The sequence below is a fragment of the Capricornis sumatraensis genome, chromosome 9 (assembly GCF_032405125.1).
Source record: "Capricornis sumatraensis isolate serow.1 chromosome 9, serow.2, whole genome shotgun sequence".
NCBI classification, from domain to species: domain Eukaryota; kingdom Metazoa; phylum Chordata; class Mammalia; order Artiodactyla; family Bovidae; genus Capricornis; species Capricornis sumatraensis.
Window position 1 is genome coordinate 8,629,497 of NC_091077.1, and position 18,633 is coordinate 8,648,129.

An 18,633-nucleotide genomic window follows, 5' to 3' on the forward strand; every position below is an offset into this window, starting at 1 on the left:
AGCGCATGACCTGACCCCCATCTGCCTGCCCGTCCACCTCCATCCACACTCTGGTGAGGGGTCGGGTCGGGCTGCTCACTGCAGGGTCCAGCATGAGGACGGTGCCTGGGGCAGCACGTACTCGTGAGTCCGTGTAGACACGGCCCCTCGCCCCTGAGCTCTGGGCAGCTGGCATGCCCACTGCCTTACTCTGCGGGTTCTCAGTGCCCTTAGTTCTCCTTCTCTGGGGGGCTATCCCCCCTGGGGGAGGGGGGCTGGGCAGCCCTCTAGAGCTGAACAATGGCAAAGGAGGCTTGGGAAGTGGAGATAAAAGCCACGCAGCCTTTAAGGCCAATGCTGGCCGTGACAGGAGGCCCAAAGCTGGCACCGTCCCAGGGCAGGCGTGGAGATGAGTGTCAGCAATACGGCTGCTAATTATACCCGTAGAACCAGATTTTCAGAATCTGGAGGCCAGTGTTGATTTTGGAGGCCGCCAGCTCTGCAGTCAGACTCAGGAAGGTGTGCTCTAACCTGCCTGGGACGTCCCCACTGCCTCGTGCTGCCCCTTGTATGAGAGGACAGGGCTCGCTGGACAGCGCCATGTGTGCGGACACAGGGGCTGGGGCAGCCCTGAGCTCCCAGCGCTCTCCTGGGCAGCTGCTTACACACTACTCCTGGGATTCGCTTCTCCACCTCAGGACACCCGAGGACACGTCTGGGCTCAGTAAACGATCCAGATGAAGGTCCTCAGGCAGGAGGGGAGCACAGGGAGCCACAGTCACCTCATGGCTTAGAAAATAAGAGGGCAGATACATTTACATTCAGTCCACTGGGAGAATTTTTTAGAAAGTGCTCTCACTCAGAAATTCCATGCCTGGGCACTCAGCCCTCCAGAGATCCTGCCCAGGCAAGGGAGATGCCCAAACACCCATGAGGATGAGCAATCATGCTCATTTCTGCACTGGCTGGAACAGCCAAAAATGGGCAAACCCAAAGAGCCCATGTGACGGGTTTGGCCCAGGCTGCCCTGGTTTGCCCAGGTACTGGGAGTGAGGTCTTCTGTGTGGAGACAGGCAGGCTGCAGGTGAGATGGAACTGGTTCCCGTCACCTGTTCTCTGACACTGACCACAGCTATAATATCTGGGCAGGGGGCTTCCCTGATGGTTCCATGGTAAAGAAGCCACCTGCCAATGCAGGAGACGCGGGTTGGACCCTTGATCTAGGAAGATCCCACGCAACTAAGCCCATGTGCCACAACTGCTGAGCCAGTGCTCTAGAACCTGGGACCGCAACTGCTGAAGCCCACGCACCCTGGAGCCTGCGCCCCACGACGAGAAGCCACTGCAGCGAGACGCCTGTGCACTGCAACTGGAAAAAAGCCCAAGCATTAACAAAGACACAGCATGTGAATTAATTCAATAAAGTCAGCAACAACAGAAAACCCGGGCAGAATGCACGGGCAACTACTGGGAGACCAAAACGGTGGATCCAGAAGAGCTGGCCGAATGAGCAGTGTGTGAGACGCAGCAGAAGCCTGGAAGTGGAAGTGAGCAGTGGGGTGTAGCCAGAGCTTGCAGAAGCCTCTAGTTCTGACTTCAGGGCCAGAAGGGGAACTCCTGCTGCTCGGAGAGAATATGGAAATCCCCCGCTTCTCCCTCTTTTCACTTTTCTCACGGCTGTCTGTGGCCCAGGCAACTGAGCTGCTTTTCCAGGGTTGGGGGTGGTAAACCTAGGATTCCAGCCCCAGTGCAGACCGGCACAAGACTGGGGATCTAGAGCCCTAAGTTTTTGGCTACAGATCCAAAAAAGGAAGCCCCAGGCAGCCAGAGAGCACAGGTATACAGCAGACAGTGAAAGGTTCAGGAAAAGGAGAAAAGGAAAGATATAAGCATCTGAATGCAGAGTTCCAAAGAATAGCAAAAAGAGATAAGAAAGCCTTCTTCAGCGATCAATGCAAAGAAATAGAGAAAAAGAACAGAATGGGAAAGACTAGAGATCTCTTCAAGAAAGTTAGAGATACCAAGGGAACATTTCATGCAAAGATGGGCTCGATAAAGGACAGAAATGGTCTGGACCTAACAGAAGCAGAAGATATTAAGAAGAGGTGGCAAGAATACACGGAAGAAATGTACAAAAAAGATCTTCACGACCCAGATAATCATGATGATGTGATCACCAATCTAGAGCCAGATATCATGGAATGTGAAGTCAAGTGGGCCTTGGAAAGCATCACTACGAACAAAGCTAGTGGAGGTGATGGAATTCCATTTGAGCTGTTTCAAATCCTGAAAGATGATGCCGTGAAAGTGCTGCACTCAATATGCCAGCAAATGTGGAAAACTAAGCAGTGGCCACAGGACTGGAAAAGGTCAGTTTTCATTCCAATCCCAAAGAAAGGCAATGCCAAAGAATGCTCAAACTATCGCACAATTGCACTCATCTCACATGCTAGTAAAGTAATGCTCAAAATTCTCCAAGCTAGGCTTCAGCAATACGTGAACCGTGAACTTCCTGATGTTCAAGCTGGTTTTAGAAAAGGCAGAGGAACCAGAGATCAAATTGCCAACATCCGTTGGATCATGGAAAAAGCAAGAGAGTACCAGAAAAACATCTATTTCTGCTTTATTGACTATGCCAAAGCCTTTGACTGTGTGGATCACAATAAACTGCGGAAAATTCTGAAAGAGATGGGAATACCAGACCACCTAACCTGCCTCTTGAGAAATCTGTATGCAGGTCAGGAAGCAATAGTTAGAACTGGGCATGGAACAACAGACTGGTTCCAAATAGGAAAAGGAGTGCACCAAGGCTGTATATTGTCACCCCGCTTGTTTAACTTATATGCAGAGTACATCATGAGAAACGCTGGACTGGACGAAACATAAGCTGGAATCAAGACTGCTGGGAGAAACATCAATAACCTCAGATATGCAGATGACACCACCCTTATGGCAGAAGGTGAAGAGGAACTAAAAAGCCTCTTGATGAAAGTGAAAGAGGAGAGTGAAAAAGTTGGCTTAAAGCTCAACATTCAGAAAATGAAGATCATGGCATCTGGTCCCATTACTTCATGGGAAATAGATGGCAAAATGGTGGAAACAGTGTCAGACTTTATTTTTTGGGGCTCCAAAATCACTGCAGATGGTGACTGCAGCCATGAAATTAAAAGACGCTTACTCCTTGGAAGAAAAGTTACGACCAACCTAGATAGCATATTCAAAAGCAGAGACATTACTTTGCCGACTAAGGTCTGTCTAGTCAAGGCTATGGCTTTTCCTGTGGTCATGTATGGATGTGAGAGTTGGACTGTGAAGAAGGCTGAGCGCTGAAGAATTGATGCTTTTGAACTGTGGTGTTGGAGAAGACTCTTGAGAGTCCCTTGGACAGCAAGGAGATCCAACCAGTCCATTCTGAAGGAGATCAGCCCTGGGATTTCTTTGGAAGGAATGATGCTAAAGCTGAAACTCCAGTACTTTGGCCACCTCATGCGAAGAGTTGACTCATTGGAAAAGACTCTGATGCTGGGAGGGATTGGGGGCAGGAGGAGAAGGGGACGACAGAGGATGAGATGGCTGGATGGCATCACTGACTCGATGGACATGAGTCTGAGTGAACTCCGGGAGTTGGTGATGGACAGGGAGACCTGGCGTGCTGTGATTCATGGGGTTGCAAAGAGTTAGACACGACTGAGCGACTGAACTGGACTGAACTGAACCTCAGGAAGTTGTTTATGTCTCCAGACCTCTCTAGAACCAGGTGTGCACAGACAAGATCCTACAACCAAAGGCCTTGAGAACCAAACTGTTCCCAGGCCCGATGAAATGCTGGCCACTGCATATTTGGAACAGACGCAAATAGCAAAGGGCACAAAGGCTTTGAAAACTGAACTGATACTCATGGCTCATAGACTGGGGGTTGAAACTTATGGCCTGAACCTAACCAGGTCAATTGTCAGCTAAAACAAACCAAAAAAAAATCAACATTTTCTGTATAAATAAGACTTAGAATCCTACCCCAAGATATAACCTAAAATTACGTAGCATACAAAGAACCATGAAAATTTCAGCTCACATGCAAATACAATCAATAGACAGCAATACTGACATGGACGTTGTGATTCTATGAAGAAGACTTTAAATTGCTATGTGAAAAATCATAAATACTCTTACAACAAATGTCAAACTAGAAAGGCTCAGGAAAGAAATAAGACTATAAGCAGAAGGATCAAATGGAAATCTTAGATCTGAAAAATACAGTGACAAACTAAAAGCTCACTGGATGGGCTCAAGAGCAGAATGGAGATAACATAGTAGGAAAAGGGTCAGTGAACTGAAAGTTGATCAACAGGAATTATCCAGTCTAAGCAACAGAAAGAAAGATGGAGCAGAATGAATAGAGGTTCAGAGACCCTGGGGACAATCATAAAAGGTCTAACATTTATGTTACTGGGGTCCAGAAGGAAAGAGAGAAATAGTAAAAACATATTTGAAGAAATTATGAATGAAAACATCCCAAGTTTGGTGGAATACATAAGTCTGCAGATCCAAGGAGGTGAACAAAACCCAAACAGCAGGAACTCAAAACTATCCATACCGAGACACATCATAAACTATCTACTGTAAACTAAAGACAAAGGAAAAATCTGAGAAGCACCCAGAGAAAAACTACACATTATTATTACCTACAGGGGAACACTGATGTGAGTGACTGTGGATTTTCATCAGAAATCACTGAGCCCAGAAGGAAGCGGTACAACGTTTTTAAGGTACTAAAGGAGAACTGTCAACCCAGAATTTGATATCTAGTGACAGTATCCTTCTGGAAAGAAGGTGAAATAAAGACATTCTCAGATGAAGGAAAACCAAGGGAATTTGTAGCCTGTTGCCCTGTTCTGAAAGAACTGCTACAAGAAGCATTTTAGACAGAAGTAAAACTGTACCAGAAGGAAACCTGGAAAATTGGGAGTGAAGGGAGAGCAAGAGAAACAGTAAATACCTGGGAAAATATGGTAGAGAGTCTTCTTTTCCTTCTCAGTTCTTTAAAGCATGCTTGGTAATTGAAAGCAAAAATATTTAACACTGACTAATATGTTTTTCAGTATAGAGAGATAATTAGGACAACTCTACAATGGGGTAGTAAAGTTTCTAAATTTCAAATGAAGTTGTAAAATATTAACTCTAAGCAAATAATAAGAAAGTATGTATTTTATAGCAACCACTAAAAAATATATACAAAGAAAAAATGATAGAGTGAAGAAACAAAACGGAACACAAGTGTTCAAGTTTAATTGGTATTTACAGAACACTGTATCCAAAAAGGGCAGAATGCACATTTTTTTCAAATGTACATGGACATTCACCAAGACAGATCATATTCTGGATCATTAATCTTAACAAACTTTAAAGACCTGGCAGTAATATAAACTACATTCTCAGACAATAACAATTAAATTAAAAGTCAATGATAAGATAACAGAAAAATCTGTAAACATTTAGAAATTAAACAATACACTTTCATTAGGTAATTCATGGGTCAATGGAAGTCTCAAGGAAAATGTGAAAACATTTTCAACAAAAATGAAAACCCAACGTTATCAGTGTAGAATACAGCTAAAGCAGTGCTTAGAGAGAAATTTATAGCATTAAATGTTTGTATTAGAAGGAAGAAAGCCTTCAAACTAGTATCTTCAGTTACAACTTTAAAAAACTAGCAAAAGAAGAGCAAAGTGAGCCAAAATCACAATGAAGACAAAAGCAGACATCAGTGTGATTGAAAACAGAGAGACAATAGGGGAAGTCAATGAAATCAAAGTCGATTCTTTGTGTAGATCAACGAAACAGATAAACCTCTCATAAGAGTGACAAAGAGAAAAGAAAGACAACATAAATCACCAATGTCAGAAATGAAAGAGCGGTATCAGTACAGACCTTGCACATATTAAAAAGCTAATAAGGGAATGCTATAAACAACACTATGCGTACACACTCAGTGACTGAGATGAAACAGACCAACTTCTTAAAAACTGCAAACTACCCAAACTCACTCAAGATGAAACAGAAAACCTAATCAATTCTATAGCTGTTATATAATTGAAATCTGTAGTGAAAAATATTCTGAAAAAGAAATCTCCAAGCTCAGATAGTTTTACAGGTGAATTCTACCAAATAAAATTAAAAATAAGCAATTTGCGATAGCTTCCCCAAAATGAAATACTTAGGTGTAAATCTAACATGAAAATTTGTACATGGTAGAAACTATAAAATGTTGATGAAAGAAATAAAATATTACCTAAATATATATAGAGAGACATATATTTCTCATGCATTGTGAGACTTAATATACTAAAGATATCAAATCTCTCCAAATTGATTTAACAGAGTTATTTAACGCAGTACCAATCAAAATCCCAAGACAAGCAGATTCTAAAATTCTATTAAAGGAACTAAAGAGCTAAACAATTTTGAAAAACGGGACTGTTAGGAGGATCACATTATCTGGTTTTCAGATGTACTATAAAGGTACAGTTATCAAGACTGTGTGGTACTGGTGAAGAAACAGGTACACGGATCAATGGAAAAGAACAGAAACCAGAAACAGACTTGTACAATATAGCAAATTGATTTTTGACAGAAATGCAAAAGCAATTCAATGGAGAAAGGACAATCTTTTTTAAAAAAATGAGGTGGATGAAACTGAAGCCGATTATACAGAGTGAAGTAAGCCAGAAAGAAAAACACCAATACAGTATACTAACGCATATATATGGAATTTAGAAAGATGGTATGTGAGACAGCAAAAGAGACACAGATGTATAGAACAGTCTTTTGGACTCTGTGGGAGAGGGAGAGGGTGGGATGATTTGGGAGAATGGCATTGAAACATGTATAATATCATATATGAGATGAGTCACCAGTCCAGGTTCAATGCATGATACTGGATGCTTGGGGCTGGTGCACTGGGACGGTATGGGGAGGGGGGAGGGAGGGGGGTTCAGGATGGGGAACACGCGTACACCCATGGTGGATTCATGTTGATGTATGGCAAAACCAATACAATATTGTAAAGTAATTAATCTCCAATTAAAATATATAAATTTATATTAAAAAATAAAAAATGATGTTAGAACAAGGCAAAAAATTGTTCAACATGCAAAAAATTGATATAAGCCTCATACCTTACATAAAAGTTAACTAAAAATTGATCACAGATCTAACTATAAAACTATAATCTTTTAGAAGAAAACTTAGGAGAAAAATCTGTGACCTTGGGTTTGGCAATGAGTTCTCAGACATGGCACCAATAGCATAATCAGTTTAAAATTTTGATATTTTGTTTTTTTTCCTGAATATTTTTTTTCTGTGGACCACTTTTAAATCCTTTATTGAATTTGTTATAACACTGTTTCTGTTTTGTTCTGGTTTCTGGCTGAAATGTATGTGAGATCTTGGATCCTCAATAGGGATCAAAGCTGTACCCCCTTCATTGGAAGGTGAAGTGGTAACCAACTGGATTGCCAGGGAAGCCCCAAAATACTGGATACGTGGACTTTCTCAAAAACCTCTGCTCTGTGAAAGACAACGCCAACAGAATGAAAAATGACAGACTCAGGAGAAATATTTGCAGATCACACATCACATTGGATAAAGACAAAAAAAAAAAAGACTTTATCCAACACAAAGAATTGTCAAAACTCAACAATCAGAAAACAAACTCAACTTAAAAATGATCAGAGACATGAAGAGACACACCTCCAAAGATATATGGATGAGAAAGAGGCATACAGAAAGATGCTCAACATCATTAGCCACTAGGGAAATGTGCATTAAAGCCATGATGAGATACCTAGCAGGATGGCAAAAATAAAACCGTTGAGCAAGGCGGTGGAGCAACTGGAATTCTCATCCACTGCTGGTGAAAATGCAAAAATGTTACTGGAGAGCAGTTGGACAGTGTCCTATAAAGTCAAACAGACACTTACCATATGACCCAGCAATCCCACTCCTGGGTATTTGCCCTAGAGAGATGGAAACTTTTGTCTACACATAAATCTATACAGAAAATGCTCATAGCAACTCTTCACAATTGCCAAACACCGGAAACAACCCAGATGTCCTTTGATGGGTCAATGGACAAACCAACTGTGAATCAGAATATAAAATAAATGAACCAAAGAAGACATAAACTTTGGATAAACAGAGCAATCTGGATGAATCTCAAGGCCATATATTGAAAGAAGTCAGATTCAAACTGACACACTCTGTATGATTCCACTCATACGACAATCTCAGAAAGACCAAGCTACTGTGACGGAGGCCGCAGGAGCAGCTGCCAGGGGCGGGAACAGGCGGGAGGGCGTGGCTGCCGAGAGGCAGCATGGGCGAGGTGTTTGAGGTGATGGAGCTGTTCTGATGCCCGGTTATGATAATGGGTACAAGTCTGTACACGTGCTAAATTCACAGAAGATGTGGTCAGTTACCAACTAACAATAACTTAATAAACAAAACGAAAGAAACAAACATGCACAAAACAATAAGAAGCAAACCCCAAGCAACTCCAAAAGCCAGCTGTAGGACTACACCTTATGTTCTCAGTTTTACACAAACATGTCTGTAAACCTACAGCAGGAGGGGCCGAAAGATGACAACGAATCCTTCTGTGATGTGGCCTTTCTGATTGCGGAGCCCTGCACTTGCTCGCTTTCTAATTATTGCTTCACTTTTGCCTGGAGGCATGCAGGATCCTAGTTCCCCAACCAAGGTCGAACCCAGGCCTCCTGAAGTGGTAGCATCGGGTCAGCCGCTGGCCCACCAGGAAGTCCTGGAGCCCTTGGCTGTCTAACCCTATACATTTCTTTTTTAATGGTATGCATGCATTCGTTCTAAATAAGGACAGAAACGAATGCAGGTAAAACAAGCTCATGTTGCAATGAGTAGCCCTGACCGAATCCCGTCGATCTGCTTTCACACAGAAACTGTTTCTCAGGGCCTTGCTAATTTTAAAAGGCAAGTTGCTTTTATTTCCAATCACGAAGAAGACAACATTTTTTAAAAAACAAAAGGAAGCCTACCAGGAGATTGACGGACTCAATGACATCCAAGAACACCTCGTTCTTCCGGTACTTGATGCCCTCCGAGCGCCAGGACACCGCGTTGGTGACAGTGGCCGGGGGCCGCGGGGCCCCCGTTTCCAGCTTGTGGCCTTCCTGGGTGATGTACCTGTGGGCCCGGGCTCAGAGTTAGCTGGCTCAGGCACTGCCATATTGAAAGCAGCCCCTCCCTGTAGCAGGCGCCAGGAGAGGCAGGCTCTGGTTTCACCTGGGGCCATTTAACACAACAAGATCATGATTTCCAAAACCCCAACAAACTCTTCAGTTACTATGAGTACAGAGCTCTCAGTCGCAGGGCAGCAAGGAGACAGCGCTGGTGAGGAAAACAAGTAGTGGGCATGAAACGCTTCCCCGCTGGGCATGCAGAGACCGCCGACCTCCCTGGGAGAGTAACCTGGTGACCCTGATTCCACTCGCTGTTTAGTCAGAAGTCACGTGCCACCTGACCCTGTAGACTGCAGCCCACCGGGCTCCTCTGCCCATGGGACTTCCCAGGCCAGAAGACTGGAGAGGGTTGCCATGCCCTCTTCCAGGGGATCTTTCCAACCCAGGGATCAGACCCACGTCTCCTGCATTGCCAGGTGGATTCTTTACCACTGAGACACTTGGGGAGCCCGTTTGCTTCCACTTGGGGAACAACAGATGTGGGGTGTGCTGAATTCACACGGCCTCTCAGAGTGTCCCTCTGCTCCCCTGTAAGATGGGAAGACAGCAGCTCTGACTAACTGAAATGGAAAAAAGTGCTCACAAGAGGCCTGCTTCCCAAGACGTGCTTAATCAACAGTGACCGTTATTTGGTGCCCAGGATTCCAAAGGAGGGAGGTTTTTCATCACAATCTCATTTATGACAGTAAAAACAAAGGCAGTGGGACTTCCCGGGTGGTCTAGTGGTTGAGAATCTGCCTTCCAATGTAGGGGACGGAGGTTCGATCCCTGGCTGGGGAACTAAGATTCCACAGGTTATGGGGCAACTAAGCCCACGCGCCTTTATTAGAGAGCCCTCGGGCCGCAAACTATAGAGCCCACTGGCTCTGGAGCCCGCATGCCACAACTGGAGTGGAGCCTGCATGCTGCAAGAAGACCTTGCATGTCCTAACTGGAACCCAAAGCAGTCAGACCTGAACAAACGTGTTGAAAAACAAACACAGAACAGCAGCAGGTGAGTCCCTAGAAACAAGGCACTGAGCGCACTTCTGTGGATGGAAATGAAGACCTAGCAACAGCAAGCATGCTCACGCCAGGCAGTGATGCTGAGTGGGAAAGGAGCCAGAGCTGCCCCAGGAACTTAGAAAACTTCTGGTGGGCTGGAGACAGGCAGGGGACCAGCAACAAGAATGCACATCTGCCTCCTGCAGCTCCAAACCTGCCCATGACTTCAACACAGTGACATCGCCTGGCCTGACCCCCGCTCAGCCCTGTCCCCGGGCCCCATGCCACCCACTCACTCCTGCAGGATCTTGCTGTCTGTGGTCTGGGGGTAGCCGAAGTCCATGAGCTCATCCAGCAGCTCGTAGATGATGACGAAGTTGTCTCGAATGCTCTCCTCCTCCAGCTCCTTGAAGTATTCTGAAAATACCTGCAGTGTTGCCGTGGGAGGCAGATCAGTGTGAGGAGGGATGAGGAGGGATGAACGCCTGTACAAGTGCATTTGCACTTCGTGCCCCGAGGCCCCTGCCAACAGCCCTTCTGTTCATAAGCTGTGTTTGCCCGGTTCCCAGGAGTGCTCGGACGAGGTCTTGGGCTCAGGGAACGTGGGCAGGAGGACAGCAGTGGCTGCCTGTGACGCGGGAACCAGACTGGGGGTGTGCAGGGGTCCTCTGAGACCTGCTCAGAAGCCCGAGTTCCCACCCCTGCAGGCCCACTATCCTTTCCCTGACCGACACCTCCAGGCCTGGGACCCCTTCCCAGCTTCTCTTTCACCCTGACCCTTTGCCTCTGAGTCAGGGGTGATTCAGATGAGGGACAAGGGCCCCTGCGGACAGGACAAGTAGCTCTTTAGGCCTCTCATGACCTCCCTGAACCCCAGTCCGTACCGTTGTGCCTGCAGATAAGCCTGCCCCATTTCAACAGAAAATTTCAGAGGATGAAAGCAGGGGCACCGGGGGAGCCAAGAGGAAGAGGAACTCAACAGAAGGCCTTTCAGGAGCACGAACACGGAAGCAGGAAGGCAATGCCAGTCACTGCAGGGAGAACCTTCCTCCTTCCCGCTTCCCCATCTCTACACCCCAGGACCGCAACTGCTGGGTCACTCCTCGGAAGTCACAAACAGCACCAACTGGCCCACGACAGCTTGGGGAGGCCGGCTGCCCCTCAGCCTGCACGTGGGGCCTCTCCTGCCCCGTGTCCTCACCGCCCTGCCCCCCATCGTGGAGTGGAGGAGACTGCTGAGCGGGCTGCACACAGCACCATCTGGAATATAAAAGCTTTCCCGGGCGCACCCCAAGCTTCCTGGGTCGGACTGTCCACTCTCTTCAACCCCATGAAGCCCCTACTTCAGCCAGGCCCCTCCATCCACCTCCCTCCTGGCCTCCCTGCTGCCTTTAGGTTCTTTTCCCGCTCAGCAGCCAGAGAGGATCTTATATCAGGTCTTGTCAGTCTCCTGCTTAAAGGCATCCCCCACCTCGCATCAGACTTGTAACAAAACCTGAACGCCTCACTAGGCCCTGTGCAGCAAGCCCCACCCTGAAGCCCAGCCCAGCCACCCTGCGGACAGCTCCACCCTCTGTCCGGGAACACTGGGCACCACAGGCACTTCTGTCCCAGGGCCTTTTCACATGCCGCTCTGTCTCCCCATCTCGCTGGCAGCTGGGCCTGGCACGTGTCACCCCTCTCTAAGGTGGGACCTCAGGCCACTGCGCCTTTAGAGGCCCCCCAAGGAGATTCTGAGCAGAACTTGGCTCCACCCTCCTCCTGCTTAACCCATCTCCCCAATCCCTGACTCAGCGGGTCACTCTCCAGCCTTCCACAGCCAGCTGGGGGCACACCTGCCCGCTTGGAAGCAGGGCACACCCCTGGCCTGAGCCTCGCCTCCTGTCCATTTCCCTCTCCTCACAGGCAGAGGGGCGAATAAGGCCGGGGCATCCCACTCACGGATTAGAGCTCCCTCAGGCTTGTTCCTGGGGTCCAGCTCCCCCAGGGACGCTGCGGCCCTCGGGTGGCCGAGATGGGGAGGCACGCTGAAGGGCCAGGGCGACGGATGCCCTTCACGGCCCCTGTGCCTCAACTCACCTGCACCACCTTATAGAGGAAGGAGAACACCAGCGACACGCACGCGTTCTTCTTGGAGGTGGCGACCACTGCATGGCAGCCACAGTTAAGGAGCGTTCAGACGTGGGGCTGCCACCGCCCAGACTCCCGTGCCCTGCGTGTTTTGGAGCTGCCCCCAGTCACTGACTCGGCCCTCAGGGTTCCCCAGCTCCTGGTCTGAGCCAGGCCTGGGCACTGTGGTCACAGACAGGGGCGGTCCCGGCTCCCAGGGAGCGCTCAGCTGACAGAGGGGCAGCAGGGGCACAGGAAACCCACCCCAGTGGCCGGGTGAGGGGCACTGCCCACGGGAGGTGACGCCTGAGTGGAGGGCTGAAGCCCGGGGTGTGGCAGAGGGCACTTCAGTAAGGTGAGCAGCCCCGGGGGAGCAGCGCGACTCATCCAGGAGCGGAAACCAGGAGCACAATCTGCCCTCCTCCAAAGCCCATAGCCTACAGGACCCTCCTGAGGTTCCCGGCTCCCCGGCCTGGGCCGACTCTGGCTCCAGCCTGTGTTGACTCTGGCTCCAGCCTGTGTCCTTCCCCCTGAAGCAAACCCTCTGAATGAAGCCTCTATTTTCTCACCCATGGGCTTCCAGGTGGCTCAGTGGTAACAACCCACCTGCCAGGAAGGAGCTGTGGGTTCGATCCCTGGGTCAGAAAGATGCCCTGGAGCAGGAAATGGCAACCCACTACAGTATTCCTGCCTGGGAAATCCCATGGACAGAGGAGCCCAGCAGGCAACAGTCCATGGGATCACAAAGAGCCAGACATGGCTTAGGAACTGAACAGCGATATCAACATAATAGGGGCCTGGGAGTGGAGTCGCCAAGGTGATGTGTGTAAACTGGCACACACTCCGGACATGGGGACGTGTCCCCAGCTCCTGGGGTCAGTGTGTACTGGGAACTTCCTGTTCCTCTTTCCCTAAGGGTTTGATCACCTGGGAGAACCGTTTCTTTGCACTGCACCCTGGCCACCCCAGTGCCAAGCTGTGGGCTCCAGGAGGGAGAAAGGGGCCATCTTCACCCCACTTCCAGCTTCATCCCGGCCCAGCACAGGGCCACAGGAAATGGACGCTGGGCCAGTCAGGGGAGTGCTGGCTTCCCTAGACCAAGCAACACGGGTTCCAGGTGCTTTCTAAGGAGGGGCAACGGGCACCTCGAACCCTTTGGCTGGGCTTGGAGACTGCCACCTGACGATGGAACTTGGGCTGGAGGTGAGCAGATGCCCACTCAGGCAGGGTGCGCTGAGCACTGGCATCCAGAGGGACGAGCCCTCGCTGTCTCCTCACCGGCTGCCCATGCATGGACACCAGGGCCCCACTGGGAACTGGTCTGACGGCTCCTGCTGAGCCGGCACCGCTACTCCCCCACCCCCCACAGCTGGGCAACCATGCCCAGACCCAGGGCAGCTTCTCAGACAATCTCTTCCTGGCTCACGGGCTGCCTGCCCCACTCTGCACAGCTGCCCCCTCTAGAGAGAGGTGAAGAAACAGAGGTGCACTGCAGGGAGCCAGGCCTCAGGGCAGTGGGCAAGCGCCCCGGGCCAACGCCTTCCACCCCACAACGTGCACACACAGCACGAGGGACAGCCCTGCTCTAGTGCAGCTCTGACCTGGCAGGGCTGTATGGACCCAGGATTCTGCATTCCCAGAAGGCTCCCAGGGGATGCTCTGGCCCCTGGACCACATCTTTGCTAGCAAGGTCGCGTCTGTCTCCAAGAACATGGAAAAGGGGACAGAGCCCATGGTGGCTGGGCGTGATGCACGTCCACAGCTCGGCTGACGCAAACAGCGCTGCAAGGAGGGGTCACTGCTGTCACTGGACCAGGGGGAGGTGAGGACCTGCCTCCAGCCACACGGCGACCGGAGCACGGGGCTGTGGGCTGCAGAGCCAGGCTCTGCCCGCAGCAGTGCAGATACCAGAATGCACCTAGCGGGGTTGACCAAAGCCACGGGATGGCTGGTCAGACCTCCTGGATGGGAACTGGCTTAGCCAGGCCTCCCCATGGGCCTGAGCGCAAGGGGCTCTGAGATCTGGGCAGGGTGGGGAAGAATCTCTCCCCTTCTCTGTATCCCCGCACCCCTCACAGTCCAGGCTTCTGCCCACCCCCACCTCCTATGTCTACTTCTGATCCCTGAAGTCCGGTCTCCACTCAGCAGCCAGAGAAAATGCAGAAAATGCAAATCAGACCGTGTCAGCCCTCTGCCTGAAACCCTTCCAAAACTTCCCAACACACTTCATTCAGGTGGTTTCCTACAGGGCCCTGCAGCGCACACCCTGCTGACCACTGGGCCTTGCTCCTGCCATGCACCCCACTCTAGGGCTCCAGTCACCCCCACTGCAGCTGCCGAGTGAGACTTCACCCAGGCCTAGCATCCCTCGTGCCAGCAGACACCTGAGGCAGACACCTGGCCTTCCTGCAGGTCTCCACTGGGATATTCCTTCCCCAAGCAACCCGTCCTGGCTCCTTGGACCTCTGTCCCACTTGTCATCCTTAGGCAGCAGGGAGCTCCAGAAGACAGGGCTGTGCCTGATGGCCCCCCGCTGGCCTGATCCAGCTAGCCCTGGGGACAGCAGCTCTCAGTTGCACGTGTGTGTGTGTGCACATGCGCACACACAAGCCCACACAGGAGCCATCTCCCCCACCCCCGACAAAGGGATACGATACAGGTTGTTGTGCTTGATCCACATGAAGCGGACGCCTCCGTGGGCCAGGATGGGCGACAGCATGCCCTCCTCCTCCTTCTCCATCAGGATGGGCATGAAGTGCTCCACCTCTGACATGTCCACGTCGCCGCGGTAGTTCCGGCAGATGAGCACCTGGGCGGGTGGGAGAGAGGGAAGGCACTTTCACCTCGAGTTTCACCACCCTCCGGCCCTCCTGGGAACCCCAGTCATGCCTGTCCATCGAAGGGCCATTCGATCTCCACGCCCCAGGGAATTCCTCAAGGAAAGCTTTTCCCCACGTGAACATCTACTGGGGCTACTGAGAGTCCTGTATGGGGGCCCTGGGAGGGGGCTGTGGGGCAAGAGTCCAGGACTGAATCACGGGGAGACGCCAGGTTGTGTCCTGCAGGCTCTAAGCGCAGACCTCCTCCACGCTGTGTTCATGCACCTGCCCTTCTGGCTCTGACAGGAGAGGGGCACTGCTGAGTGTGCACACCTACTAGATCCCGCCTGTGGCCTGAAAAGAAACCCTTCTCGTCTCTCTCATGGGTCCAGACGTGCAGCATCACTGCTGATGGGAATGTGAAATGGGACAACCACTTTGGTAAAGTTTGACCGGTTCTCAGAAAGCTAAAATCAGCTTATAACCCAGCCATTCCTCTCTCAGGTATTTATTTATCCAAGAGAAAGGAAACCAGACGTCCACATGAAGACACATGTGCGGATGCTCACAGCGCATTATTTGAAGAAGACTCAGGTTGGCGAGAATGCCAACATCCTTCAAAAGGTGAGTGGAGACAAGAATTGTGTCCAACCACACTACAGAAAATTGCTCAGCTATGAAAAGGAATGACTCCTGACACCGGTGACAGCAGGAGGGAATTTCAGGATCACTGAGCCAAGGGAAAGAAACCAGACAATGGAGACCGGAACTATGTGATCCCACCTAAACAAACACATCCCGGGAAACGGTAACAGAAAATACATTAGTGACTGCCTGGGGACAGGCTGGACAGGCATGGGTGTGGGGAACCTTTAGGAAGTGACAGAGTGTGTGCCCCTGGTTTTCTGGGTGTATACAATGATTGAACTCATCAAACGATATGCTTTATATGAGCACAGTCAGTTACACGTAACTCACTGAAGGAAAGAAAAGGAGGTGTGAAGCTACACCACGGTGAGCAAGGCTCTATGTGGAGATGCTGCCCAGGGCAGCTGCTGTTCCCGTGCATCCCTGAGGACAGCCAGCTGCAGGACGCAGCCATGTGCAAAGAATGACACCACTGCGCCGACCAGCCTGGGAACCGCCTGCCTCAGGACCTTTGGTGTCGCATGCTTGCTAAGTCGTGCCCGACTCTTTTGTGACCCCCACGGACTGTAGCCCGCCAGGTTCCTCTGTCCATGGGAAAATACTGGAGTGGTTTGCCATTTCTTTCCCACAGAATCTTCGTTTCATAAAATACGTTGTCTTACTGCTGCCAGCCAGAGAGAGTGGTCAAGTGAGTGACCGAGAAAGAACCTTCCTTTCCTAGTTTCTCGTTTGTGGCCTACAGGCAAGGGACCCTGTGCACTTATTGCTGTTCGGAAGGTCTCTTAGAGACCCAGCACCCAGTGGGTGAGCTTGTGGGTACCTGGCCCAGGGACTATGACATACCCTCTCATATATTCTTTGCCAGGAATATATGCTGCCTCATATAAATCCCGCCTACTATAAAGTGGACTGATATTTTTAAAGCGATGAACAGTGATGTCTGGAGAGGTGGCACCACCCGCCTGAGGTCACACAGTGAACAAAGGAGAGCCCAGGTTCTAACCCCACTTCTCACTCCCTGCAGGGCCACTTCCACTCGATAAACATTGCTCTCCTGGGCTTCTTAAGCCCACCTTCTACTCCAGGTTATCCAACTTTGGAGGATGCAATTGGCACGGAGCCCCTGAGGCCCCAGTATATTCTGAGGAAAGAGCAGGGAGTTATATATTTTGCTCGCCTTCATCACACAGGCTGCAGAGGCCCACTCACTCATGCTCTCCGCCATACACTATGCGGGTCCTGGGGACACCAGGGTGACCAAGACAAACAGGGTCCCTGGACTGAGCTATTTGCTTGAAGGGAGATGAGACTCTGCAAGGGTGAGACCTTCAAACTGAGCCCTTAGGACACAGGTGGGATAGAGGCAGAGGGGACAGTGGAGCTAAAGCCATGGGATGGGAGGCAGAGCCCACAGTGGGTACCTAGGAGCACTGGTTAAGTACAGTGAGGGCAGCCTCGGATCCTGGCCCACAGCAGCTACTCAGTAAGTGTCTCTGCAGTGGGCGTGGCGGTGAGGCAAATAAGGGCAGGATAATGCCCAGGTCTCTAAATGGGCACCTGTGTGGATGGCGGTGTCACTCCCTGAGAGGGAGAGAGACAGCAGGGCTGGGGGCTGGTGCGGAGCTCATCTGGGGAAATGCTGAGTTTGTGACGGCTGTGAGACCTCCAGGGTGTCCTGACGGCCCGCGGATCTCCAGATGAGTGCTCTGGACTTTGGTACAAATTCAGGGGTCATTGGCACAGTGACAGAAATCAAAGCCTGCCCCTTGGGACTTCCCTGGCAGTCCAGTGCTTAAGACACTGAGCTTCCACTGCAGGGGACACAGGTTCAATCCCTGCTCGTGAAACTAAGATCCTGCAGGTGGCGAGGCACAGCCAAAAAATAGGAATGAATGAATGAGTCAAAGCCTACCCCAAGTAGAGCAACAGTATGTGAGGCATGCCAGGCCCAAGCAAGAGGCGCCCACATCCGAGGGGAGGGCAGGAGAGAAGGGGCAGCAGTGAGAGAAACAGGGGAACAGGGACACAGCAACCCCGAGGCCAGCGGAAGCTGCCGAGGAGCAGAGGAGTGGTGCCAGAAGCCGCAGAGGCGAGAGAGAGAAGGGCAGCGAAGCGTCCTAGTGGGCTTTCCATCAGCTCAGTGTGGCCTCGCCAGTTTCCCTGGAGATCTGAGGTGCTGGCTGGCAGGTAGACGTGTGGTTGTGAATTTCCTTGATGTCCCATTACCTTCCTTTTTTATTGAACGCAGTTTCTGCAGAAGGCAGACTTTCAAAACACGAGGTCCAAGGGGCGTGGAATAAGAAGTGTGGGATGGTCAGGGAGGATGGGAGGCAAACCCACCCACGGCAGCCTCCTCTGAAAGACATCTATAATCAGGCTTCTCCCAGGCTACAGTCTCCTCATGGCGGCTGTTCTTTCTTGGGATCAAAGTGGTCTCCTCCCGCTCTCCCCTCTGGACCCCCTTCACCCACGGCCCTCTGGGTCCCATCCTCCAGGATCCAGCACTACCCACGACTACCCTGCCTCAGAGGGCTGCCCCTCATCCGTGGGCCTAGTGTGACATCTCCGCGTCCACCTGACTGCCACCTGGTTGCCTGCCTAGAGCTGGCATCTCCCTCCTCCAGGAAGCCTTTGTAAGCACTTCTCCTGCCAGCCCACACTGAGGTTGGGCAACTGCGTTCCCTGAGGGCCTCGACCTTGCCGTGGTAGCTAACTGATCACCTGGACCCAGCAGCTGCTTGGATCCGTCAGCTTCCACGCACCTCCCCTACAAGACCTCAAGGCCCATGGCGACTGTGGACCAGGGGTGGTGCTGCACTTGT

The 18,633-nt window shown here is 50.6% G+C and overlaps 1 protein-coding gene across 2 annotated transcripts in view; it reads right to left on the reverse strand.

The window, feature by feature from the left end:
• The window catches only part of AP1M1 (adaptor related protein complex 1 subunit mu 1), a 31,015-nt gene that overhangs the window by 10,168 nt on the left and 2,214 nt on the right, over positions 1-18,633 (reverse strand). The window contains exons 2-6 of one of the 2 annotated variants that reach the window (XM_068979730.1): positions 14,997-15,153; positions 12,315-12,382; positions 10,532-10,662; positions 9,048-9,195; positions 7,959-7,994 (exon numbers count right to left, since the gene is read on the reverse strand). In XM_068979730.1, the coding sequence (XP_068835831.1) occupies positions 7,959-7,994; positions 9,048-9,195; positions 10,532-10,662; positions 12,315-12,382; positions 14,997-15,153 (540 nt within the window). The remainder of the gene's footprint in view (positions 1-7,958; positions 7,995-9,047; positions 9,196-10,531; positions 10,663-12,314; positions 12,383-14,996; positions 15,154-18,633) is intronic. The other variant, XM_068979729.1, reaches the window with a different exon arrangement.